The sequence below is a fragment of the Myotis yumanensis genome, unplaced genomic scaffold (genome assembly GCF_028538775.1).
Source record: "Myotis yumanensis isolate MYYU_CA2020_CCGP unplaced genomic scaffold, mMyoYum1.0.hap1 SCAF_6, whole genome shotgun sequence".
Lineage (NCBI taxonomy): Eukaryota > Metazoa > Chordata > Mammalia > Chiroptera > Vespertilionidae > Myotis > Myotis yumanensis.
In genome coordinates this window covers 5,040,755-5,066,086 of record NW_027223757.1, presented here as the reverse complement: position 1 = coordinate 5,066,086, position 25,332 = coordinate 5,040,755, and the positions used below count along the sequence as shown (strand labels likewise).

General features: G+C 45.0%; 2 protein-coding genes across 2 annotated transcripts; both read right to left on the bottom strand.

Moving 5' to 3' along the window:
• TMEM242 (transmembrane protein 242) lies at positions 1 to 25,094 on the bottom strand. Its single transcript, XM_070417414.1, has 4 exons — positions 24,703 to 25,094; positions 23,805 to 23,905; positions 21,683 to 21,820; positions 1 to 1,997 (listed from the first exon to the last, which is right to left on the bottom strand). The coding sequence occupies exons 1-4, from the start codon at positions 24,788 to 24,790 to the stop codon at positions 1,899 to 1,901; spliced, it is 426 nt and encodes a 141-aa protein (XP_070273515.1). The 5' UTR covers positions 24,791 to 25,094; the 3' UTR covers positions 1 to 1,898.
• On the bottom strand, positions 7,448 to 9,562 carry LDHAL6B (lactate dehydrogenase A like 6B). The gene has a single exon (XM_070417413.1). It carries the CDS (start codon positions 9,510 to 9,512, stop codon positions 8,361 to 8,363), a length of 1,152 nt encoding a protein of 383 aa, XP_070273514.1. The 5' UTR covers positions 9,513 to 9,562; the 3' UTR covers positions 7,448 to 8,360.
• Positions 25,095 to 25,332: the final 238 nt, after the last annotated feature.

Below are 25,332 nucleotides of genomic sequence, written 5' to 3'. Positions count from 1 at the left end.
TTACAGAGAGGAAGGGAGAGAGATAGAGAGCCAGAAACATCGATGAGAGGGAAACATCGATCAGCTGCCTCCTGCACATCTCCTACTGGGGATGTGCCCGCAACCCAAGCACATGCCCTTGACCGGAATCGAACCCGGGACCTTTCAGTCCGCAGGCCGACGCTCTATCCACTGAGCCAAACCGGCTTCGGCAACAATGTCATTATATATGTGTTTTCAGATGGTCTTAGGCGACCCCTGTGAAAGGGTCGTTCGACCCCCAAAGGGGTCGCAACCCACAGGTTGAGAACCGCTGATCTAGATGGTGTATGTGACTGAGTCCTCTTAGGGCCTCTACATAAACTGTTAAGATTTGGAGGACAAATTGTGGAAAACTACTCAGTCTTGAGGCCACCCAAGACCAGCCTGGTAAGGAGGTTCCTCCGCTCATTAAGCCTGCCCCCTACTCTCTCCCTGCCCCCAGAAAGGGGCTGGTTTCAGATTCCACTTGGGAAGCTCCCAGGAGGTTGTGAAGCAACAGCTAGAAATCTTTCCTTAGCTGAGATGTAGTTAAAAATGAAAGACGGGTGAAGAGTTTTTGCTGCACCACATACCCTGATCAACTTTACAATCCTTTCTGTTTAGTCTGGGATTTTTAACAGGTTACAGATGGATCCCAGAATTAATTAATAATGCAGCACTTTTAACAGGGTAATGTGGTGCAGAGGAAAATGTAATGTTATATACTTGACATTTCACTTAAAAATTTTCCTTAGGACTAAAAGATTTCATTATAACAGATTAATTTCAAATACACTTTATTAAACCTGATTGCTAATTAGGGCCTATGCAATGATAAAGAAATTGGACAATTGATATTCAACCAGAGGTTATTTTTCCAGACATATTGACATATACTTTTTCTTTAAAATTTTTAAATCTCCAGTAAAAAATAATCGAAATTAGACATTATTCTGTTTTCTGTAAGAGCTCGTGGAGAACAGAAAAGGGTTGGGTGTGTATATAAGAATTTGCCAGTTTCGTCAGCAAGGCAGTACTAAATAATTAATATTGAGACTTAACACTCAGATAATTTTCTGGTTAAAAATACTTGTTTAGGTAGGCGATAACTGGGCAATTTTTACATTGACAACTGAGACAAAACTACAAACTGTCAGTTAATGTTTAGGGACCCGGGACCAATTTCTCAAAATACTATGTCTAATACCCATGATGTCCTTGCCCTTATTTGAGCACAGCTGTACCTTTCCAAGCCGTTGTAATCTGTCACTGGCTCTTGCCCAATGGGAGCATTTACAGGCTGCAGGTGAGGCTGTAGGTCCGTAAGGAGCACGTGCGGGTCAGACTGGCTCCGAGGGCAGCGCCCAGCTGCCCAGGCTCAGGCCCTCCCGGCCGTCACTGCAGAGTCTGCGGCAGGAGCGGGTGTCCCAAGTCCCAACAGCCACGACCGACAGGCAAGACCTGCTGGAACTCATTCAGTTAGGCACCTCGAGGCACTGCCGCAGTTGGGACCTGTTATCAGCATTTTCCATCAGAGGCTGTTACAAACTTTTTTCAGGCACAGAACTGGGCTTCAGCTGTTCTAGTCATAACACAGAAGTACTCCCCGGGGATCTCCTCCACATAGAGAAGTTATCGTATCATCATTTTAAACGGTCTCCCTGACTTTGGGAAAAATTTGTCCTCCCCCCCACCCCCAACACGACATGAGCATGTGCAGGCGCGCCACGTGAAGTTTACAGCAAAGCGAGGGACAGTGTGCACACACGCCGTGTCCACCGCGGGCAGAGCACGCTGGGCGCGTCTTCCCGAGGACAAATCCGTGAGTCCCTTGGCTGCCGGGCGTCTGCGAGGCCACGCTCTGTCACAACCGTTCGGGAATTCCCGCCATGCTCATCTCATTTGGATTTCAGTGCTTCCTCCCACTCAACAGCGGGTTGGGAGTTCCTGGGAATTGCTGGAAATATTGATTGCATTTTACTTCGAAAGTCTTTCATCTAAAAGAAAGAAGAAGTTCACCATCAAATGTTAAAAGAAGGGAAAGAGCCACACAATTAGAGGCCGCAGCTGAGGCGGGAGGGCACTTCACTGCTCCAGGCCAATGAAGACCAGCAACAGGTAAGAAACCATCCAGCTCCTTGGAAGACAGTGAGGTACACCCCTTTCCTTCTACGTATCACCCTTTGGGGCCTTTAATGACATAAAATTCCACTCTGGCTCGGGAAAGCAGCAGGCTCGCACCGTCCCTGGCCTGACAGTGACTCCCCCGGAGGAAGGGGGCATTGCCGGCTTTCACAGGAAAGAGCCGCTGAGAGCCAGGGTTGTCCACCTGAACCCATGGAAACACTCAGGTCGGTCCAAGTCAGAAGAATTTTAGAGCCCGAGGGAGTGGAGAGAAGAAACTCAGTAGTGAGTTAATAAAAGAATGGGTCAGTGAATGGCAGGTAAACTGGATGTTTTTATGTGCCAGACAGTGTTGGAAAATCCAGGCGGAGGTTTCACCAGGGGAGGTTGATTTGGAATCCGGGAGCCAGAGCAGGGAAGTGAAAGATCTTAATTCCAGGGTCAACCTGGGGCACCTGGCTCCACCTACAGGGCCCACCACCCTCAGGGGCGGGGGCGGGGTGGGGAGGGAGACCCTCATTTATGGGAGCTGGATAAGTTTCACATTGCAGAGTACTAGCTACATGCTCTTTGGTTCATTCTTTTGTATCTGCACGTCCCGCTATGGGGAAATTCCAGCAGCACTGCTGCGCAACTCTGCCATTTCTCATCAGCCACACCCCGTATAGCCCAAGGCTGCAGATCTCCCCAGGGTGTGTGAGGCACCCTGGGCTCAGCAACTGCGCTCAATTCGTTGTCATCCTGAGAGTCAGCTAATTTCTTTGTATGGTGATGCTTATTTATTCCCATTTGAACCGGATCCTTACTTGGCTTCCAAATCCAGGGGGTGTATCTTGTGTGGGACCTGTGGATGCCTGGGCACTGCTGTGAGCAGCACAGGCTCGGACAGGCCTCTCTGTGCAAACCCAGGCCCAGCGCCTGGGAAAGCTGCTTCTGCTGAGCAGTCGTCTCCAGGTGTGTGGGATGGAGGCAATTGCCTGCTCCAGGGTTGTGGGGAGGAAGATATACATAGGAAGCACAGCACCGAACACTGGTAAGTGCTCAATATAATTAGCTACTGCCATTACCGCTTCATCAAAGTACACGTGCTATGTTCCAAGAACAAAGCTCATATGGATATATTATGGTATGTTTATGAAGAGCATTATTTTATAGTTATATGTCATTTTGGTTTAAGCACTGACACTAGAAGATACATAGGCTATATCCATTACAGTAGTCCATGACAGTATCTATAGTGTCAGTGTCGGGTCCCAGACACCAATCTTGAAGACACACGTGTGCACGGGACGCCGCACCCCCTCTTACGTGCCGCTCTCTCATTCGTACTGTGATGAACCCTTCAGGAGAGGTTGTTAGGGGCAGGACTGCATCCCTGGGGAGGGCCTGAAAGTGCGGGGTGTTTTTGGTTGTCACATCACAGGGGATAGCTACTTTCACCTTGGAGGGCATGGGTGCGTCATGTCCAGGGTGGCCCACAAAAAGAACGGCGTTGTCCAAAACACCACGTGCCCCTGCTGAGGAGATGTGCATCGGCCTTTCTCAGTTGAAAGACGGACAGCTCTCTGGTTTACAATGTGCTGCCTGGTTCTTTTCCTTCGCTTTTCTGGTTGCACATTTGTTACCACTCGGCCTAATGTGAGGGTTTTCAAATGGAGTGTCAGGTAGCCAGCACACGGACAGAATCACCTTCCGCTCCACCTTCCCAGCGATCTGGGACATGGCCGGTTGCTGAGAAGGGGGGTGCTGGGCAATGCATCCGGGTCCGGGTAGGAGAGGAAGGGGTGGCTGCCCTTCCTCAGCAAGGTCTGTTCCCATTCTCTCCTCGTGGCCCGATTTTTTTCTTTCCTCTCATTTCTCCAGTATTGCATTATTCACGTGTACCCAGGGTCCTAAGTGAGTAACTGAGCCACTAGAAGGAACCATATCTCAGAAACAGCCCACTAGGGACAGGCTTCAGAGCGAGATAAGGGAGGAGGCAAGTGGGATAAGAACACCATTCAGCCCTCTCCTTTAAGGTTGCAGCGGCGAAAATGGAAACCCAGAGTCCACATTTCATTACAAACAGGGCCTCAAGTTGCTCTAAACAATGGAACTTCATAGAAGGTTTTAAAGCATACACTATTTATATTGCATGCACAGTAAATGGAGACCTCGTTTTTCCACCTAGATCCATTTCTGATATGCGCTTCAGAGGTGTAGGTCTTACCAGTGATACTCTTATCACAGCCCAGCAGAACACTCTGCTGCTTTAAAGTGTGCTGGAAAAGATGGAGGGCTTGGATACATTTTGACAAACTTGGTTATTAATGTACTGAAGTCCATGATCACAATCACAGCCATTGCCATAGAACCATCCCTCCTCTATACCCCAAAAGCTTGGTGAAGATGGGACATGCCGGGAACTAGGGTCTCCATCCAGCAACTCAGTTTCACTCCAAACTCTGGGATCTGCTCCCTCTGAGCAGGGAGTTTTCTGTGGCTCTGGCCCAGAGGGCTCCCCTTCTGAGCACGCAGCCGCGCACTGCACAACCCAGGTGCTCCCCACAGATGATGGCACTCCCTAGGCACTGAGCCTGCTGCCCCGAGAACTGCTCTCTTAGGTCCCAGTGTTTGTGCTGGGTTCTAACATTATCAGAAAGTACAGTGTCCAAGGCAGCAGTTCTCAAATGGAGTGTCATGGCAACGGGTAATTTGTCACTAATCCGGACGTTCTGAAGACTGGATCCAATAGACTTTTTAGACATTAGAACAGATTCAAGAGTACATCTCCAATAATGTCGCTCTCCTTCACATTTCAGTAGCTTCTGGAAGGGCCAGGAGTGAACATGGGCTGTGCTGTGTATTTACCATGCATGTCCTAGTGGGGAAAACCAATGTGAAAACTTTCAGTCTAATATGTGGTATGCTGAGAAATTACTTAAGAGCTTCAGGATACAAATAAGCCAGTCAGAGAAAGATAAATACCATATGATATTACTTATCTGTGGAATCTAATGAACAAATTAACTGATGAACAAAAGAGAAACAGAGCCATAGGAACATGGAACAGTCTGACAGAGGTCAGAGGGAGGGGGAACTGGATAAAAGAAACTAAAGGAGCCAAGGAACATATATGCAAGCCCATGGACACAGACAACAGAGTGGTGAAGGCCAGGGGAAGGCGGTGGGGCTGGGCGGAGGTGGGAAAAGTGGGGGAAATGGTGAACATCTGTAATAGTGTCAACAACAAAAAAAAAGCTTCAGGATATGTCCCTGATATAGTTAATAGTTAATTTCATAAAATCCTTACATCATTGATTCTAATAAATAGGTAGTTGCTGGGATTAAAAGCTCCAAGTTGTAAAGTGCCTTTGCCATTGACCAGCTTATCTGCAGGTCGGCCTCAGTGCTGGGGTTAGAATGATGAAAGCTTTCTAGGATCAAAGCCTTTGGACATGTCAATAATTACAGCACCAGTGGTAATTTTGAAGACCTTGGAAATTCAGCCTCTTCATAAACTAAAACAGAATAAGACTATAAATGTTACCTTAACAGGAATAATAATGTCTGCCATCTGGGATCACCTACGAAACAGGCGATTATGTAGCCTTCACAATTCTATGTGGCAGAAATGAGGACTGTCAGTTTACACGGAGCAACCAGGGACCAGAGAGGTCACCCGATCATGGTGACATGGTTTACAAGTACAACTGCCTGACTGATGTCCAGAGCTCGCTCTTGACAGTCACTCTGGTTCTGTGACCTGGGAAGACCAGTACCTCTATAGCCTCTACTATGAGCTTCACTAAAAACGACATACATGGTGACCGTTTTATATAGGATGGCATGCAGATTGTTACCCATGTTCACCAAGAGCCTGTACTCATTCACTCATGGATACAGAGCGGTTAGACTTCTCTACCCTTTTTTGAAGTTAGGTGACCATTTGATCAGTTCTGGCAAATGAAATGCAATAGAAATGAAATGTCACTTGCGGGATGAAGCATTTAACTACAGGTGTTTGATTCTCCAGGCCTCTCTTCCCTTTCCATAGCAAGCATGGAAGTCAAGGCAATCTGAGATACTAAGCCAGCTTATGGAGGATAGTTTCCCTAGAGTCGTGTAAACCAACAGTGGATTTTATATGAGACAGAAATAAACTTTTAAGCTGCACACTTGGAGATTGTTTTTTAGTGCAGTATAACCCAACATATCCTGACATTAATGATGAAGAGAATTATAAGATACGAGATATGCTCTGATGCTGTTCAATAGGACATTAACGTTAGCTGAAACAAGGCCTGGACCAAGGAGAGGAGAAACTGTGCAGTTGAGCTTAAAGAACTCTTATAACTATCTGGAACAAATGAACCCACACCCTACCCACCTTCAGGGTGCTCAATACATCAATCAGTCCCATTATATGATACTAGAGGCCTGGTGCACGAATTCGTGCACCAGTAGGTCCCTCGGCCTAGCCTGCACGATCGGGCCAAAACTGGCTCTTCGACATCCCCCAAGGGGTCCCAGATTGTGAAAGGGCGCAGGCCAGGCTGAGGGACCCCACCGGTGCACGATCGGAGCTGGGAAGGGATTCGGGAGGTTGGCCAGCTGGGGAGGGGCCACGGGAGGGCACTAGGGCGTGTCCGGCCCATCTTGCTCAGTCCGAATTGGCCAGACTCCAGCAGCAAGCTAAACCTACCAGTCAGAGCGTCTGCCCCCTGGTGGTCAGTGCACGTCATAGTGAGTGGTTGAGCAGCCTTACCACATCATTAGCATATTATGCTTTGATTGGTTGAATGGCCGATGGGACTCTTAGCATACTGGGCTTTTCTTATGCGGGACTGCTTCCTAGGGAATCAGAACACTTCTAGATGTTGTCAATGAAATAGTAAGGGAACTCAGATGGTAGAGTCATCTTGGTTGGCAGATCACTGTCCTATATCTACATGATTAAATTCAACTAAGGAGAACTGGTTTAGTTTAGAGAGCCGATGCTGGTACTCTTCACTTTTGATTAGGCCTGCTGATACTCATATGGGTCCTAAGATATACCATATTATTTATTTAATATCCAATTGTATTAGGAAAGCTAACATGAATACAAAAATCTCAACTTCTTATTTTGTAAGTTACAATACTATCATTTAGGTAAAGGTCAGACAAGTCCCTTTACTTTCTCCTAAATACTCATGTATCACATGCATAAAGTCTAAAATCTGTAGTAAAGGCTATTGATTTAGGAATAAAAATGAAAAGTGTAACTTTTTGAGAAATACAACCCCTGAAGTACTCACTGAAATGGCCAATTTTTATGACAGTGATTGACAACAGGGCACAATTCAAAAGCAAAAGCTTTCCGTTAATGTGAGGACACTGAGCAACAGGGACGACCCTGGAGAGTGTTAGGGCCAGGGCCACGCTGCTGTGAAGACTCAGCCCAATAAGAACAATTTATGACATGCTCCTTGATTTAAGGTGCCAATAGGTCAGGTTCTCAGAGGCAATTCTGAAATGATTTGTCAGTCTTTATTTTTAGTAGCTGCAAAATTTTAGAATGTTTCTATGCCAAATAAATGACTAATTGTACCACCTCTGACTGTCAAGCCTCTTCTTAAAAGCTTTATATTTTACTGCATTAAACACTTCATAACAGCTACCAACCTGATCACTATTATTTTCATAGTTTAACCTCATGATCCTACTTCACTGGCATGAGAGTGCACAGCACTTGCGCGCGCATGCACACACACACACACGAATATGCAGGACCATTTCATGATGTCCTTTGAAAGGCCCTGCAGATAGGCTGTCACAGGAGAATGAGGGCAGCAGATGGCTCCATTACAAAAAGTACTTCTGTACGTTTATTTTTCACTGCAGAGAAAGCTATAACTTTAAAAATAGTACATAAGCTAGTCAGAATGAAAGAATGAACACGTACTAATGAAAAGAATAAATTTCTACAACACAATAAACACCTACACCCCACATTCTTTTGGACCAAATGGCAACCACATATAAATTCAAGGTAAGTATTGGTGTATTAGTGGTAGAAAAAACAAAAACCTTTGATGCACTCACTTAGGAACTGTTAAAAAACTCAAAACCTGGAAGTTAAACAACAGGGCTGGGGGCTAAACAAACAGGGAATCAGTCGCTCTACCCCTTTCCTTTTGCACCGTGTGGGACTCTAAGTGACACCGTAAGGACGGTCTCTTCGTGCGCACCCTCAGCAGGTGCTTCCGTGGGGCTCACACGTCCAGGGCCCGCAGGACCTCCCACAGCGTCTCCGCGCTCTTCTTCAGGCGGGCCTCCTCCTCGGGGGTCAGCTTCACCTGGATCAGGCCTGCGATCCCGTCCGCGCCCAGGACACAGGGGACACTGAGGGCCACCTCCTCGCGGATGCCGTAGAGACCCTTCACGATGGTGGACACCGGATGCACTCTCCGAAGGTCCCGCAGAACACTTTCCGCCAGGTCAGCCACGGAAAGGCCGATGGCCCAGGAGGTGTAGCCTTTCGTTTTGATGATCTCGTAGGGGCTGGTGACCACCTCCTTGTGGACATCTTTCCAGCGCTCGGGGTCCTGGTCGGTCCCTAGCTGCGCGTTCAGGTCCCTCAGCGGGACGCCCGCGACGTTGACGCCACTCCACACCGGGACGCACGAGTCCCCGTGCTCGCCCAGCACCCACCCGTGGCAGCTTTCGGCGTGGAGGCCGAGCTTCTGGCCGATCAGGAACCGGAAACGGGCGGTGTCCAAATTGCAGCCGCTCCCGATCACGCGGTTCTGGGGAATTCCGCTCAGCTTCCAGGTGATGTAAGTTAAGATATCCACCGGGTTGGAAACGATGATCACCTTGCAGTTCGGACTGTGCGTAATGATGTCAGAAATCATCAGCTTGAAGATGGCCAGGTTGCGCTGGACGAGGTCGAGGCGCGTCTCTCCCTTTTTCTGGCGCACACCCGCCGTGATGATCACCAGGCGGGAGTTGGCCGTGACTTGGTAATCTTTGCTGGAAACGATTTTGGGCATTTTCACGAAAAGACTGCCGTGTTGGAGGTCCAGCGTCTCGCCCTTCAGCTTGCTTTCGTTCACATCCACCAGGGCGAGCTCGTCACTCAGGCCGCGCAGCAGGATGCTGATGGCGCAGGCCAGGCCAACCGACCCAGATCCTATGATGGAGATCTTATTATGGGGAACGCTCTCCTTTGAGGTTAAATTCTTTATAAGCTCACCCTGGACAGTCGCCATCCTAGACACGGGGGTAACAGAGCAAGGACCCCCGAGTGGGACGCCAGCAGGCTGGCGGGGACCCGGCGCCATCCCCGCACTCAGGAAACGCGCTCTCGCAGCGCCCACTCTCCGGCTGGCCCAGCAGACGCCCACAGCCCAGCCCATGGCCATTCACTCACAAGGCGAGGGGAGAGAATGGAGGAATGCGGCAGGCAAGGATTGAGGCCTGAAGGAAGGGCGCTTGTGATCCTGGCCACCCCCTCAGCCTGCTACTGCGCCTGCGGAGGCCGTGGCCGTTAGACACCCCCTCAGCCTGCTACTGCGTCTGCGCGAGGCGGTGGCCCGTTAGCCACCCCCTGGGCATGCTACTGCGCCTGCGCGAGGCTGTGGGCCGTTAGACACCCCCTGGGCATGCTACTGCGCCTGCGGGAGACTGGCCATTAGACACCCCCTGGGCATGCTACTGCGCCTGCGCGAGGCTGTGGCCATTAGACATCCCTCGGGGTGGTCCTGTGTCTGCGCGAGGCTGTGGATAGTTGACGCCTCCTCAAGCTGGCTACTGCGGCTGCACAAGGCAGGCCCTAGCTTGTAAGACCTCACAATGGTTTCTACAAAATACTTCTCCTTGAATTCAAGTTTTACAAACGCCAATTCTCTTCAATATTTAATGTGTCTAATTGGCCAACTCAGATTTTGTGTTTTCAGTATGCATGCCAAGTAAAAATGCTTTCCTGAAGTACCGATGAAAACAAGGTTGAATTTTCTGGACTGTGAAGTGCCGGAAGAGGAAGGGCCTGTGCAATGTCTCCCGGGTCCCCGCACCATTTCCTTGCATACGCACAAGTGGGGATCCTTTTCCAGGTCACATCAGTTTGAGAACCTCCTGGGAAGGATTCCATCGTCTTCATGCCAGTCACGACCGTGATCCCCAGCTGTGGGGAAGTCACAGGGCAACCAGGGCAAGGGGACCTCCATGAGCTGGTCCAAAACTAAAACTCACAGGGAGAGGCTGTTACTTCCTTTTCACGCCAAAGGACAGTTTGTGATGGAGGGTCCTGATTAACAACTATTTCTCAGGTACAAAGATATAGCCTCTACTAGAATGAAAATATACCTTAAATGTCCTTAAAGTGGCAAACTTTAACCCATGCACAAAGATCATTGATTAAAGCAGTAAAATAAAATGTGGCTGACCCTCGAACAACGGTTTGAACTGTGCCCACTATGTGGGTTTTCCTCAGTTGACCCCCCAGTTCACACCTGCGTTCTTCAAGGGTCCGCTATATCCGCTAGGACAACAGGGCATCAGCCTGTCTTACCTTCCACTGCATTTCTCTGGTTATTCTCATGAACTTCCTTTTAAGTTTCTCAGGCCATAAAAACTTTACATCTGATGAAATATAAATCCTAATAAACCCAATAACCGACCAAAGTCCAAATAAAAATGGTACTTTCTCCCCAGTTAGTAACAGAATTATGACCACGTAAAGCTCTCCTCTCCTCCGGAGAGAGCAAGGTGCTCTTGGTACATGCAGCTAGCTCCCTCTCGGTCAGAAAAAAATTTTTTTTTGTTTTAGAATACCAAATCTTGGCAAAATGAGTATTTTATATTCATTCTTCCTGCCACTGAAATGTAGTCCAAGAAGAGAGGAAAAATAAGCAAAGAAGCTGGTGAGGGGTGGGAACAGCGTGGCAATTAGCAGAGTTCTTGCAAACCTCTTCTAGTGTGACCTCCTGGCACCTGAGCAGGGACCAGAGAGCCTGTTTGAATGGCACCGTCACAATAAGCTGTGGCACAAGAAATGGTAAGAGCACCACATATATGCTTTCTCTCCACACTGTGGTTAGATTTGTAGCAACCATTCTCAAATTAAAAACTGGAAAATTTTTAACTGATCTTTACTTTTATTTAAAACTGGAAAATTTTCAATTGATCTTTACTTAATGGTGGCCAGTATTTTAGAGTGATCCTTTTAAAAGACCAACTTTTGATAGCTATTGTTTCTTTTATCCCAGTTATAACTTGAAATGTTTTAACCTAACGCCTGTTCCCACCTTCCTCCTATAATGATGCCTTTGACTAGTCAAGTCTTTTCTAAGATAAGTGTTCTTGAGGATGAAATTCAAGGACATAAAGACTCTTAGCTAGATGGCTTCTTTCTATAGTAATTTTCTTTGTCGAATGTGAACCTCTTTGGAAATACAATCTCTATGAGAGCTGCCTCTTCAGTTTTCCCCCTTAACCATAACTAAATCAATTTTGAGAAAAAAATAACACTCTCCAAGATAAAATACCTCAAACAAAGCAGTTTTTTTATGTACAATAAGTCTTGAGATAAGAAGGAAAGAACTACGGAAGATGAAGAAATGTACATGACCTCCACAGCAGATTTAGGTCTACTCAAAGTCGTGGGAAGCCAAATATAACCAGGCAAGCTCCCTACCCTAATGACCTTCCGTCTTAGGTGGCTCGTTATTCCTTTTGAATGGAAAACCTAACTCAAAGGATCTATTCAAAATGCAGCACAATATTCCAGCTGATGGGAGGACGATGCCACAGTACTTTTGGTTACACCACTTAGAAGCAGGAAATAAAGATGACTACCAAGTCTCTGGACCAAGAAGGACTACAACTAAGTCATTCTATTCCTTCCACCTTGACACCCCCATCTCCCCTGCTCTTTTTCTGTCGAGGAGTCCCGTTCAAATACAGACACTCCTCGACTTACGATGGGGTTATGTCCTGATAAATGTATTATATGTGGACAATATAAGTGGACAATAGCCCGCCAAAAACGTGCTGGAACACATACATTAGTTCCAGCTGGGCAAAGTCATCTCACTGCCACTGTTCAGCATCACAAGAGAGTATTGTACTGTATAGCCACAGCCCGGGAAAAGGATCAAAATTCAAAATTTGAAGTACCATTTCTACTGAATGCATTATCACTTTAGCACCACCATAAAGTCGAACTATCCTAAGTTGCAGAGTATCTATACTCCATCTTCTCCTAGCTCTTCTACAATGCCCAAGCAGAATTGACTTTTTAAAATCCTGTACCAAATAAATAAATAAAATTCTGTACCACCAAAGCACTTTGTACCTCTCTCCATGATAGGACTTATTACACACAATTAAGTGTAATCCAAACGGGATCGCCTTTTATGTACCAGCATATCCCTGTCCTCTAGAACAGAGCTTGGTCCATGCAGAGGAGCGCAGTAACCGTGTGGTAGGGAAGAATAAGTGAATAACTACAAAACTGAGTGACGTGAGGCTAGAGACTAAAGGTGAGAGATGGAAAGGCACTGAAGAAAGGAGTAGGTTAAACATGCAGGTGTCTGGGGTTTCTTAGCAAGGTTGAGGTGTAAATTTCAAATGAAGCTATTGATGAGCTGAAGATTTCTTAACTATTCTCAAAGCCGACACCTACCTTTACCAAGTTTGAACATACAAAAAATTAGGAGATTAAGAGAAAAAAATGTCTACAGTGCTAGGAACAAGTAAGTGCAATGACAGAGAGAATATTTTTAATCTTTAAAGTTATTTAAAATGTTTTGTTCTTTGGAAAACTTAAAAAAAAATCTATGCACAAAACTCTCAATTTGCAAAAAAGTACTGAGAGCAGTGTTAATTAATATTACAAGCTGATCTAAAATAGCCTATAAACTCACCCGCATGTAAGTAGGGCATTATATAAACAATTATTGTAAAATTCTTTGTGATTTGACTGTCATAAAATGTAAATTGTAGTTTTCAAACAAATTAGGGGCTGTAATCCTATTGCTCATAGATACTATGTAATCCTTGTGTAGGGATCTTTACTAATCCCAGCACCTGAAAGTATTTTCCTTGGCAGCCGTACTGAGAATGCTGGGGAAGGACAAAAGCAGGGCCACAAACAGAATAAAAGTAAACTGTCAAAGCAAAAAGCACCACTGGGGTCGGTGTCCTGTTTATGGTATTCAAATAGTATAACATGGATAGGCAAGCTCTAATAATTTCCCAAATCTCATTTTTGTTCTTTAAAGGTATCATCGCACACATAAATTTTGATGCAGTGCAAAAGAGACCCTTGTATTAATCATAAAAAAGGAGGAAAGGGAAGTATTTTAATGTGTCACAAAACATAAAAAATTAAAATTCATCAGTATGTGTGTAAACAGCCCAAATCATAACTAAAAAGTGAGAAACTTTACCTATAGGGTTTAACTGCATAGGTATTCTATTACCCCATTTACTTTCTGCCGGTGGATTGAGTAATAGAAGTAGTACTGTAGTCCTCGGTAACAACAGCTTTATTCATCTAGAACAACTGACATGAAGAATATCTTTGTTACTTTCAATTTGAGGTAGAAACTGAAGTTACCTTTATGAACTCCCAAATGCCAAACCGGATTAACTCCATGTTGTAAAGGTTAAAAATTAACCTGCCGCAAGACTGCCTAGGCCAGTGGTCGGCAAACTCATTAGTCAACAGAGCCAAATATCAACAGTACAACGATTGAAATTTCTTTTGAGAGCCAAATTTTTTAAACTTAAACTACATAAGTAGGTACATTGTTATTAACTTAATTAGGGTACTCCTAAGGCTTAGGAAGAGCCACACTCAAGGGGCCAAAGAGCCGCACGTGGCTCGCGAGCCGCAGTTTGCCGACCACTGGTCTGGGCAAAGAACAGAGTCGGCAGCAGGGGAGGAAGGAGTGCTCCGGGTGGGGATGAGCAGTACAAGGCTCAGAGGCTGGGAAGAACTGGCCCTTGGCATGGCTAGGACTACGTGTGACAGGCTTACGAGAGGCTCAGCAGGCTCCCGACCGGACTGCTGACATCTGGACAGATGATTCGTGGGGACCTGTCCTGTAGGATGGTTAGCCTCTATCCACTAGATGCCAGTAGCATCCCTGCCGTTATGACAGCCAGAAACATGTCCAGACAGTGCCAAATGTCCTTCTCTTAGGAGCAGGGGGAGGCAGCCCCGTGGACATGTGGCCCGCGGGGACATGAAGGACAGCAGTGAGTGGTGCAGATGCAGGTGGGAGTCGGGGGAAAGGGAAGCCCAGGACATTCCGCAGCCGTGTGGAGAGGGGCTCGCAGAGGCGAGGCAGAGGCAGAGGCAGGGAGCACAGAGATCAGGTGTGATAACACGGACAGGAAGCTGCTCCCAGCCATGGCTGTGGGTAGGGGAGAAGCAAGACATGGTGACCGGTCAGACAGGACCGAGAAAGAGTGAAGTCACGAGTAGAATCCGCTTGTCTCTGTAGGCAGCCTGTGGATGACGCTGCTATGCACTGAGTGTGACCCAGGAGTAGGCTGGGAGGAAGTGACAGTTCGGTGCGACACACGTGATGCTGGGAGGACACCCAAGCATCAGTGTCCACTCAAGCAGGCCCCGAGCCAGGAGCTCAGGAGTCTGGGCAGGAGGCTGGCAGTTGTCTGCACGTGGACGAAGCCACCAGAGTGGACGGGACCCACGAAGAAGACAGAAGAGTAAAGGCAGGAATCCCAGCATATTGTGCGCAAAGGAAAGCAGCAGCACTTCAGAAGTAAGTGCGATACTGCGAAGTGAAAAACAAGAGCCAAACTAGGGTCATGAAAAATTACCAAAAGAATAAAGAACTGTAAACACTCAGAATCTGTTAGCACCAGAAGCGAACAATAACTGATATAACTGAGTCGTCAAGACACAGTGCAATTTACACTGTGGAAAGATACACAGCACATTTTAAAACCTTCTTCTTAAATTTAGAAATATTTCAGCCAGTAAAATTCAATCTGAGAGAACACTTCCATTTTCTGATACAGGGTAAATGCATAAAAATATGTGAGTATGTCAAGATACATGAAACTTTTTCATAGTTTTCCATACTCGAAAGTGACTAACCAGTAACAGGTACCTTTTGAACAATGCTTAAGGGGAAAGCAGAGGCTGCAGGCATTCAGGATGCCTTAGTTAGAGACCTGTATCCCATTTTCCATGCTCAGTGTGAGAATAAGGACAAAGAAAGAGAAAACACAAGTGAGGAGGCGGCTAGCTCTCCTTGGGTGGAACAGGCTGTGAACATTCTTGAAGTGATTGAACGGGAAGGCTTTCATAGCAAAGCTTCTCTCTCTTAGTAATTGTTGCACATTCTCACTCTATCAAATGCCTGGGGCCCTATTTTACTTATAAAAGGAAACTGGTGGGTTTTTAAAGAGCTATCTTGGCAACAGGCCAAAACAGCTGGTGTCTCCGCCGTCCCCCAGGAAAAAAATGTACATTGGTCATTATCTCCCTTTTCAAACTGAGCAAAAGTCCCTGTGATGCGGTCTCTGTGTCACCAAATTGCTCCTGGGAGTGCTCTCACCACCGGGACGCCAAGCCCATTAGAGTGGCAGGGGAGCAGGAAGCAGGGTCGCAGAGATGTTCTTGTCACCCGGCCCCAAGTTTAACTGATGCGCAGTGCCACTTCCCATTAATGGAAAGCGGCTGCAGGGAAATACTCCTGGTGCTTACGCTGTTTGAAGGCCGAGAGCTTGACAGCTGGAACTATCTCTGCGAGATCATGATGACTGTGTCTGGGCCTTCCAGTAAGTTCCATTAGGAGGAGGAAGCAAGGCTGGTCTGCTGACGTCGCTGACGTCGGTAATCGGAATAAGAAATTGGAGCTTGCTTCCTGGGGGCAGGGGCCGGTCGGATCTTTGGAAGCACTGAAATGAGATTAGGCAGGGACGTGGAGGGAAATGTTCCGCTGCCTTTCAGATTCTGCAGATGACTCAGGAGTGGCTGCCACTAAACAATCTGCAGGAGACTCAGATCAGCTTTTGGTCTTTGACCTAAACTGATGGAAAGTATACAGCATGAAGTCCGTTTCCTTCTTAGATATTAGAAGCTAAACACTTTTAAGCTTCTCCATAGTTTCATTTTACATGTGGCGTTCTAGTATTCACTCTATAATGCTGCTTCATTTGAAATAATGTAAGAATAAATGTATCTAGCAGGAGATACATCAGAATGTTGGGAAAACTGAAATTAGCAAAGTCACAAGAAAGAGATTTGACTATAATTACCAAAATCCTCAGGTTAGTCATAAATAATTAGTAAGTGAGCCTAAATATTAACATAAAAAGTATGCCTAGGAGCAGCTACTAAAGAGCGCTGGAGAAAATAAATATTAGCATGCATCTACTACTGTCCTAGAGGAAAGGTCTTGTGTTACTTGTCTTAAAGGATCTTTCTTAGAATAGGAAGTTAAATGACAATTTTTTAGAGAAATATTTAAACTATGTGTGTTTTATTTTTTGTTTTTTAAAGAACAAGAGACCTGGGCTTTTAGAAAGAAGCAACCTACCTCAGCAGATAAGGGGCAAATCTGGGGCTGGAGAGCGGGCAAGGCCCCAGTCACAGACCATTTCCTTTTATAAGCCTTTACAGCAGCAGGGCCTTCGGAGGGATGCAGTCAAGGAAGAAAGATGACTATCAGGTTGGCAAACATTTCAGAGTCATACACGCCACCAGTGGCAAGGGTGGCAGGAAACTTGTATGCACTGTTGATATCTTCTAAATTGTATGAAAAGCATGCACTCTGATTCAACAACAACAACTTCTGTCTTTAGGACAAATTTCTTGACCAAGAAAAATACAAAAGAGATATATGCCTATAGAGGTTCACTATGGTGTTTAATTGTGAAAAATTACAATCTAACTGCTGTTGGCAACAGACTGATTAAGTAAATTAAAATACATAATATGGTACCATGTAGCCATTAAAAGTGATGGAGATTTATATACTTTACTGTGTAAAGAATTCCTATGACTAATCAGTGAAAAAAGGTTCCAGAGTAGTACCGTAAAACAACATTTATGTACGATTATGTGAATGTGCCTATAGAAGAAGGTCCGAAATAATGTTTCTACTATAACAGATGATTACAACTCAGTGAGATTTCTGGTAATTGTTTCCTTTCTTGTACTTTTCTACATTAATCCTTTTTTAAAAATATTGAATACGTTTTTACCATAAAAAAAAAGCCATTTTTGTTTTAAGAAAGATAGGTCCAAAATATATTTTTCTGTTATATATATATATACACACACACACACACACACACACACACACACAAATACCTCTTATCCCATGGTAAAAAGGGTAAACAAACCAAAAACCTCCTTTCATTTATAAGTTAAGTTAATTTTCAAATTTAAATCTCTGGACAATTTAAAGTATTTCCAAATAACTAAGAACACTTTCATTCATAGTTTTATTACTAGTTGAGGGCAACAACTATAAATTATCTGTAAATTCTAACCACACTGATTATCATGAACATGTTATACAGAAACCACAGTAAACGTTAGCAATGGATGATTCTGACCAGTACTTTGAGACTATAACCTCACTTCAAACAAATTTAAAACATGGGTCCATGAACGTCATAAAGCTTCCAATAGTATCAATTGGGAGTTATTTATATACCTATTGTTCTTCCTTCTAAGGGGACGAAAAAAAGATAAAAGTCTAACTATATGCTCAACTTCTTCAGAATTCCTTTCAAGTATGAATACCTACTATAATAAGAGGTAAAACAGTTAACAAATCTTTGCTCTTGAGTAACAAGCAAGTTAACTGTAGGTGGCATGGCTTTTTCTTTTGATAACTGGGGAATTACCAGTTGGTACCACTAAGGTACCAACTAGCTAAAGAGCACTGACCTCAAGGATTTTCTCAGCTTAACAAGTCTGTCCTGGTGACGCCATCTATCAGTGGCACGGTGGCTCTCACCGACCAACGTGCCAGTCTCCTAGGACCATGAACCCATAATCAGTGTTCATTCTTTTCACAGTTAAGTTACTGTGATAAAATCAATGCTGCCTCAATCATAATCCTATATAATAAAGCCTAATATGCTAAGTGTCTAGTCATTCATCCAACCAATTAAAGCATAATATGCTAATGATATGCTAAGGATGCTCAACCACTCACTATGACATGCACTGACCACCAGAGGGCAGACAGTTGACTGGTCGACCAGTCACTATGATGTGCACTGACCACCAGAGGGTAGACGCTCTGACTGGTAGGTTAGCTTGCTGCTGGGGTCCAGCCAATGGGGACTGACTGAGATGGGCCGGATACACCCTGGAGTCCTCCCGCAGTCCCTCCCTGGCTGGTCAACCTTCCAAGTCCTACCCTGGCCCTGATTGTGCGCCAGTGGGGTCCCTTGGCCTGGCTTGCGCCCTCTCGAAATCTGGGACCCCTCGGGGATGTTGGAAAGCTGGTTTCAGCCCAATCCCACAGGCCAGGCCAAGGGACCCCACTGGTGCACAAATTCGTGCACCGGGCCTCTAGTCAGATGATAAAATACTATAATTCAAAGTAACTGCTGAACCCATACTAAGCAGTCAGGCTGTACTTGTGGCCCATGGCTGGTCAGTGGGGTGGAGGGAGGGTCCCATCTTAAATCTGGGTGCACTTATCTGCTTCATTCTGCTGACAAAGTAGCTTCTACTAGCCCTCCTTTTCTGAAATCTCTGATTAAATGATATATCACTGTGTAAAATACAAATTTATATTAATATTTGATATATTATACATATTCTATATGAAATGATGAATAAACAAAAAAGATTTCTAAGATGCTGAAGGCATTCACTTTAAGCACTGTCATATTCCCTTTCAGGCCAGCAGATGTCGCTGTGACTTAAAATAGGGAATGTAAGCTGCTCTGGGTCAGCCATTAGATGGCACCCCTTTTATAAAACTGGGTTTACAGTGGAGACTTAATACAACTGAAGCAGCAACCAACAAGTATTTGACACTGGAACTGACTCTGATCTAGAGCAATCGTCTCAGTTATTTACTGAGTGCACAGACTGTTCTCCTCAGTCATAGAAAGATGGTATTTCCCAATAAGAGACAGTAAATAGTGAGAAAAGTTCATCAACGGACTTTTTTGTGAGCAGCCTCACAGTTCTCATCAAAACTCTCTAAATGCAGACCTGAAATGCACCCCTTCGCTCTCCACAAGCCTCAGGCAGAGCCATCTGGTAAGAATGTGTGTAGAAAGTTTTAAAGCCTAAGCTGTCCATAATAAGTCTATTGGGGAGTCCTGTCTTAGCACAGAGCCTGGCTCAGGGTAGGCCCACAAATGTCTTCCGAATGAACACATCAATATACACAACTGCTCTCAAAGGACGTATCCTTGACAAAGTACCAGTGGTTCACTTTTCTGTGAGACTTTTCAATAGTAAAAATCAAACAATATGCCCAATGACCAGCATGGAGGGAGGGTGTGTCCTTGCAGCCTCTTTTTAGTTAAAGACATTAAGATGCACTTTAAAAGGATTCCAAGTACCCTTAGATTCAATAGTGCCCATCAGAAACGAGTATTTCTCCCCAAAATATTTAATTTAGGCAATAATCCTCTTATCAGTCCCATAGGACAAAGAAGTTCACATTCTAGATACTAAAATAGCACAGTCTAGCCCAGTGATGGCGAACCTATGACACGTGAACTCATTTTTTTGGTTGATTTTTCTTTGTTAAATCGCATTTAAATATATAAAATAAATATCAAAAATATAAGTCTTTGTTTTACTATGGTTGCAAATATCAAAAAATTTCTATATGTAACACGGCACCAGAGTTAAGTTAGGGTTTTTCAAAATGCTGACACGCCGAGCTCAAAAGGTTCGCCATCATTGGTCTAGCCCATAAAGCCCAAGTTCTCAAGCACATAATCTAATTTAAATAACCTAATTTTGTTGGTCTATGAAAATTTGCCAGCACAGTTACCTTAAAAATAAAGGTTGGTCAGACAAGGAGAAAAGCAACATCTGTTTGTCTACTGGTATATTTTGAGTGAAAAATACAATAATGCCCATGTTTAGTTATTATTAAGCCAAATGTGAAAAACTCAATACTGCCAGCACTACTACTACTACTAATCTATTACTCCAGCAATCCTCCCCTCCCGGCCCCCTCTAACGGAATCACTCCCATCGGTGTGCAGACATGCTGTTAATTCTCCCAACTTAAAGATAAACACAAACTCTCTTGACCCCAACTCTCCCTTCTATGACCCCACTTTCTTTCCCTTTACAGCCAAACTCAAGACTTGCTTATATGTATTGCCTCCAATCTCTCTTTTGGATCCACCCGACTCCGGCTTTACCCATCAATGACTGCCATCTGCTAACTGAGTGAAGGACCACATGACTTATCCCCAGCATACACCCCCCTGAAAGGTTTTCTTCACCTGGCATCCAAGCCACCATTCTCCTGGTTTTCTTACCTCTTCACTAGGGAAATCTCATTTGCTACTTTCCTCATTCCCCAACCTCTAAAACTTGGGCCTACCCAAGAGTTCCTTCCGTGGACCTCTCTACATCCACTGCCGTAGTGAGGTCATCTGGTCTTGTAGCTTTAAATACCATCTATTTAAGATACCTATTTGAGATTGATGAGTCTCAAATTTCTGTCTTCACCTTTACGTCTCCCCTGAATTCTAGCCTTTTTATCTAACTGCTTACTTGACTTTCTACTTGGCTATCGCATCTCACATGGACAAGTCCCAGACTGAGCTCCTGACTTAACCCCCAACAACATCTGCTCCTGTCACACTGATCCCCATCCATTTTCCAGTTGCTCGGGCCACAAACCGTGGAGACATCCTTGACTTCACTTTTTCTCTCACCTTTCTCACTCAATCCGTAACAAATCCTTGTTGACTCTACCTTTGAAATATATCCAGAACCTACTTGCATCAACTCCACTGCGGCCACCTGCTCCACACCACCCTCATTCCCTCCTGTCACAGACAGCGTGGTCCACAGAACTTCCTACTGGTAGTGTAATAAGACAACCTTCTGAATGTATAGCTTCACAGCTTGGAGTCTAAATTACACACACACACACACACACACACACACACACAGAGGTTTTTCAGATTTTCTCCCATAATATGTAAGTGCATTAATAATTTAAATGATAATTTTACAATGCTTTAACTATTTTAGAAGAATATTTATATATAAGGATGTCAAACAGCATAGAAAGTTGTTCCAAGTTAAATAATTTCACTGAACAAATAGCTAGTACCAATTTATATAGAATGAACATTTCCTATGAATTAGTCATTACTTAATTACATTTGAAGTTTCACCACCCTCAAATATTTAAATTACTTATGTCATTTACTAGTAATGAGAAGTTGCCTAGTCATTATAAGAATGTAGTCACCGTCTCTGTCATCACTTCCTAAGACAGTGAACAAACTATACAAATTTGAGAATCAGGAAGATCTGGACCGCAGGAAGTAGAATAAACATTCCAGATACCAGTTAAGGACCGTGGCTACTTACACTGTGAACTCCTAAAGCTTTCCAGACCGCGAAGCTGATCACACCAACCCCGCACCATGCACACAGTGAGCCCCAGCCCAGGGCTCGCAAGGCCAGGGAAGACCCGCTCTCCGGCAGCGCAGCGGTGGCCATGCTTCCCTGCAATGAAGACAGGAAGGTTGGGGTGAAAATCTCAGTTCAAAAAGAATAAATATTCGGGAGTGTTCGAAATTAATATAAAAAAAAAAGCAAACACACACAAAAATACCCCCAAAGAAATTTTAAAAATTTATATAAAACTATAACTTACTTTCCGATGTCCATGAGAATGAACATTTCCCCAAGTTATGAGCCACCTGTTTATGCCTTTTAAGTTATATACTCATGTTATTTGCCCACAGAGTTTTCTTATTTGTATCTTCTCTTTATATATTAATGTTCTTCAGTCCTTATATCTGTCATATGAGCTATTATATTTTCCCAGTTTGGTTTACTTTTCATTCCTTGTATTTTGCTTTTTAGTTTTTGTTTTTGGTCAAAGACGCATTCTGATGCTTTGAAGCTCACTAAAACTTCCCCTATCCTAACGTTAGAGCCATTTCTCTTTTCTGTCAGCTTTATTTTTAAATTGTCTCTTCTTTTCACCACTAACTTTTAAGTTCATCTGGTATTTATTTTGGTTTTGATGGGAGCTGATGACTCAAGGGAGTTTACTTCCCCAAACCTTAGCAACTGCCCCACTCTGTTGATTAATCCTTTTTCTCCCAACTTACTTGAGAATCTTTTATAGAGACAGGTTTATTTCTAAGCTATTTTTGTACCACTAATTTATCATCTATTTTTATGCCAGAATCACACAGATTTAATTATAGAAAAAAAAATCTTAATATCCAGAAAGTACATCATATTCATTACTTTTTTCAAAAATTCCATTGCTGTTTTTGCCTATTGATTCTTCCAGAAAAATCCTAGAACATTGCGTCAAGATTTCTCCTATCCCCAAACAAGTAGAGAAAATGCCCATTCATTGGCATTTTCATCAGCTAATTTTCAAGCTAATTAGCTAATCTGATAAACAATAGCAAATTTGTAACATCTCATCTTCCACCTGGAAATGAATTTTCTTTAATTTGTCTTTTTCTTTTTAAAAATGATTTTCTTGATCTTGCTCAACACCATTTCTTAATACAGGCTTTTCTACACATGTATTTTGTGATTGTGAGTATTACTGACAGCACACGGGAATTATGCTTATGCTAGGCATGTGTACCTGACACGTGCCTAGACTCTGCAGATACTCAGTATTTGCTGACTTACACTTTTTGTGGATATGCCTTAGCCATTCTCTATGATAAAGCAATCTGCCCTCATCTCCACATGAAAGGGCCCGAGTTGCATGTGTTGAAGCAAAAAAAGTACTAGTTAACGGGAGGGCAGACACAGAGCAACACATAAGAACAAGTAACTACAAGCAAATGTGAAGAAAATTTGTCATCAACTAGGTCAATGAGCTATACACGACCACGACAGTGATTGCTCAATCTTGCTCTTGGAGTAAGGATTTTCTTCCTTAAGCACGTTACAGTCATTCAACCAAAACTTCCTGAGCACCTACTGTGTGCCAGGCGCTTTTCTAGAGAGGAGGGCTGCAGCAGTGCACAAGCACCTGTGATCTCTCAGTTCAAGGAGCTGACATGTTTTCCATCAATGCTAAGATACACTTTATTTCAACATCTTAACATCTCTGAGATAGAAATGCCTCTTGCAATCAGTATTATGTCAAAAGTTTAACTGACGTCACTTTTTCTTTCTTAGTGATACATAAAACATTGGGCCTCTCACAATTGACAGTGAATTACCTAGATTTAGACTAAAGTCATGTTGTGAACAGAAAATGTACTGGATGAGTTTTCAAAATCTTGTTCTGCTAAAAGTGAAGGAAGCACACATTTAAGCGCCTCCTTTTACATGAAAATAAAGACTGTTGATTAATTTATGCACTTCTTGGAGCTATGAGGTGTACATAGGTTTACTTGTAGAAGCATTATGAGAGGTCATTGACATTTTATTTTTCCTGTGCAAAAGAGCTGCCATTTACTGGTAAACAATAACAATGCTATGAATGTATGTCAGTGTCACAAACCTTATTGAACCACTCAGGGCTTCTCTTTTTAGCCAAAGATAACGTTGTAACGAATCCAGCTAGCATTCCCGCAGCAGCAACAGTACCTAGGAAAAGTCCACCTGCCAAGAGTTTGGGGGTAGGCGTGGAGGATGGGGAGAGAGATAAAAGAAAGGACAAAAGAAACCAGAGGTTAAAAGCATGTACACAGGTAAATTTCAGCTGCTAATGACATTACATTCAAAGTCACTTTTGAAATTCCAGAAACAATGGTTAAGCAGCTCTTGCCAAAGGTAAATGGCAGGGGCTGTGACACCTGCCTGACCTCATGACCTCCGAGGTCATTGACATATCATCTCCAAGCGCAGGGACCCTTTAGGGGACAAACCCATCTTGAGAACCTCGGGCTAAGCGCAATAAGTCAGGCAGAAAAGTCAAGGACCATATGATTTCATCCATATGTGGGACATAGAACTGAAAGCACAAATGAACAAACAAACAAAAACTCAGAGACAGACAACAGAATGGTGGTTACCAGGAGAAGCAGGGAGGGGGAGCACATAATGCAATATACGGGTCATGTATTATTAGGAATGTAAACGGAAATATATAATTTCATTATTCGATGTCACCCCAATAATTGCAACGAAAAGGAAAAAATGTTGGTTCTACAGAATTAAAAAAAGAAAAAGGAGGGCAGAGAGAAACTGCAAGGGCATGGGGGGGAGGGGGGGGATGCAGCACCAGGAACAGCTCCTGTCCCCCACCCCGCCACCTCCCCCGGGTCACCGCACCCCATAACCTCAGGGACAAACCCAGGCGGAGGTCCCCCAGGGCGGGTGGCAGTGCAAGTGCCCGCTGCAGCGCGGGCAGAGCCGGGGTGAGCTCGCCCCGACGCCCGCAGCTCACCACACCCCACCTTTAACCAGGAAGAGCCGGTCTTCGGCGAGTCCCGGAGCCTCCAGCCCGGAGGACCGCTCCCCAGGCTCAGGGCCCGCAGGAGCCATGTTTGTAATGAAGCCTCCACTCCCGGTCCGGCGACACCTGGGCCCGGGGGGAAGCGACAGCAGGCGGGGGAGAAAGGTTCCGCCCCACGGCCCTGTACAACCGGAATATCGGTCCCCAAACCCCCTCGGCCGCCGCCGCCCGGAGGGAAGCAATGGGGCGGCCCGCGGGGTCCCAGCCCGGCCCCGGGGCGCAGTCCGCCAAGGCTGGCTCCCGGGGAGACGGCGGGCCTCCCCGACGGGGCGATCGCTGCACTTTAACGCGGTGCACGGGCAGCAGCCACCAGCCCTGGCTGCAGGCGGCGGCGGGGGCCGCAGATGGCGCCGGGAGCCCGCTTCCGGCCGGGTTCGAGCCCTGCACGGGGGTGTGGCCAGCGCTAACATGGCAGATGCTAAGGAGCAGGCCTCAGCCTCTTCCCTGTCACTTTCCTGGGAAATTCCCTAACAGTCGGCACTTCCGGTGTAAGTGACAGGTTCCGTCCGGGGGGAGTCAGCCCACCAGCCCTCGGGTGGTGCGCCTCCGTCCCTAAGGTGTGGACGGCTGG

Bases quoted from the DNA above. Each gene is read 5' to 3' on its own strand.
- LDHAL6B (XM_070417413.1), bottom strand. From the start codon at position 9,512: ATGGCCATGGGCTGGGCTGTGGGCGTCTGCTGGGCCAGCCGGAGAGTG.
- TMEM242 (XM_070417414.1), bottom strand. From the start codon at position 24,790: ATGGCTCCTGCGGGCCCTGAGCCTGGGGAGCGGTCCTCCGGGCTGGAG. The intron at 21,821-23,804 runs GTTTGTGACACT...TCTTCATTGCAG, and splicing joins GCCCTGAGTGGTTCAATAAG to GGAAGCATGGCCACCGCTGC. The intron at 1,998-21,682 runs GTAAGTAGCCAC...TCTTTCTTTTAG, and splicing joins AAGCTTTAGGAGTTCACAGT to ATGAAAGACTTTCGAAGTAA.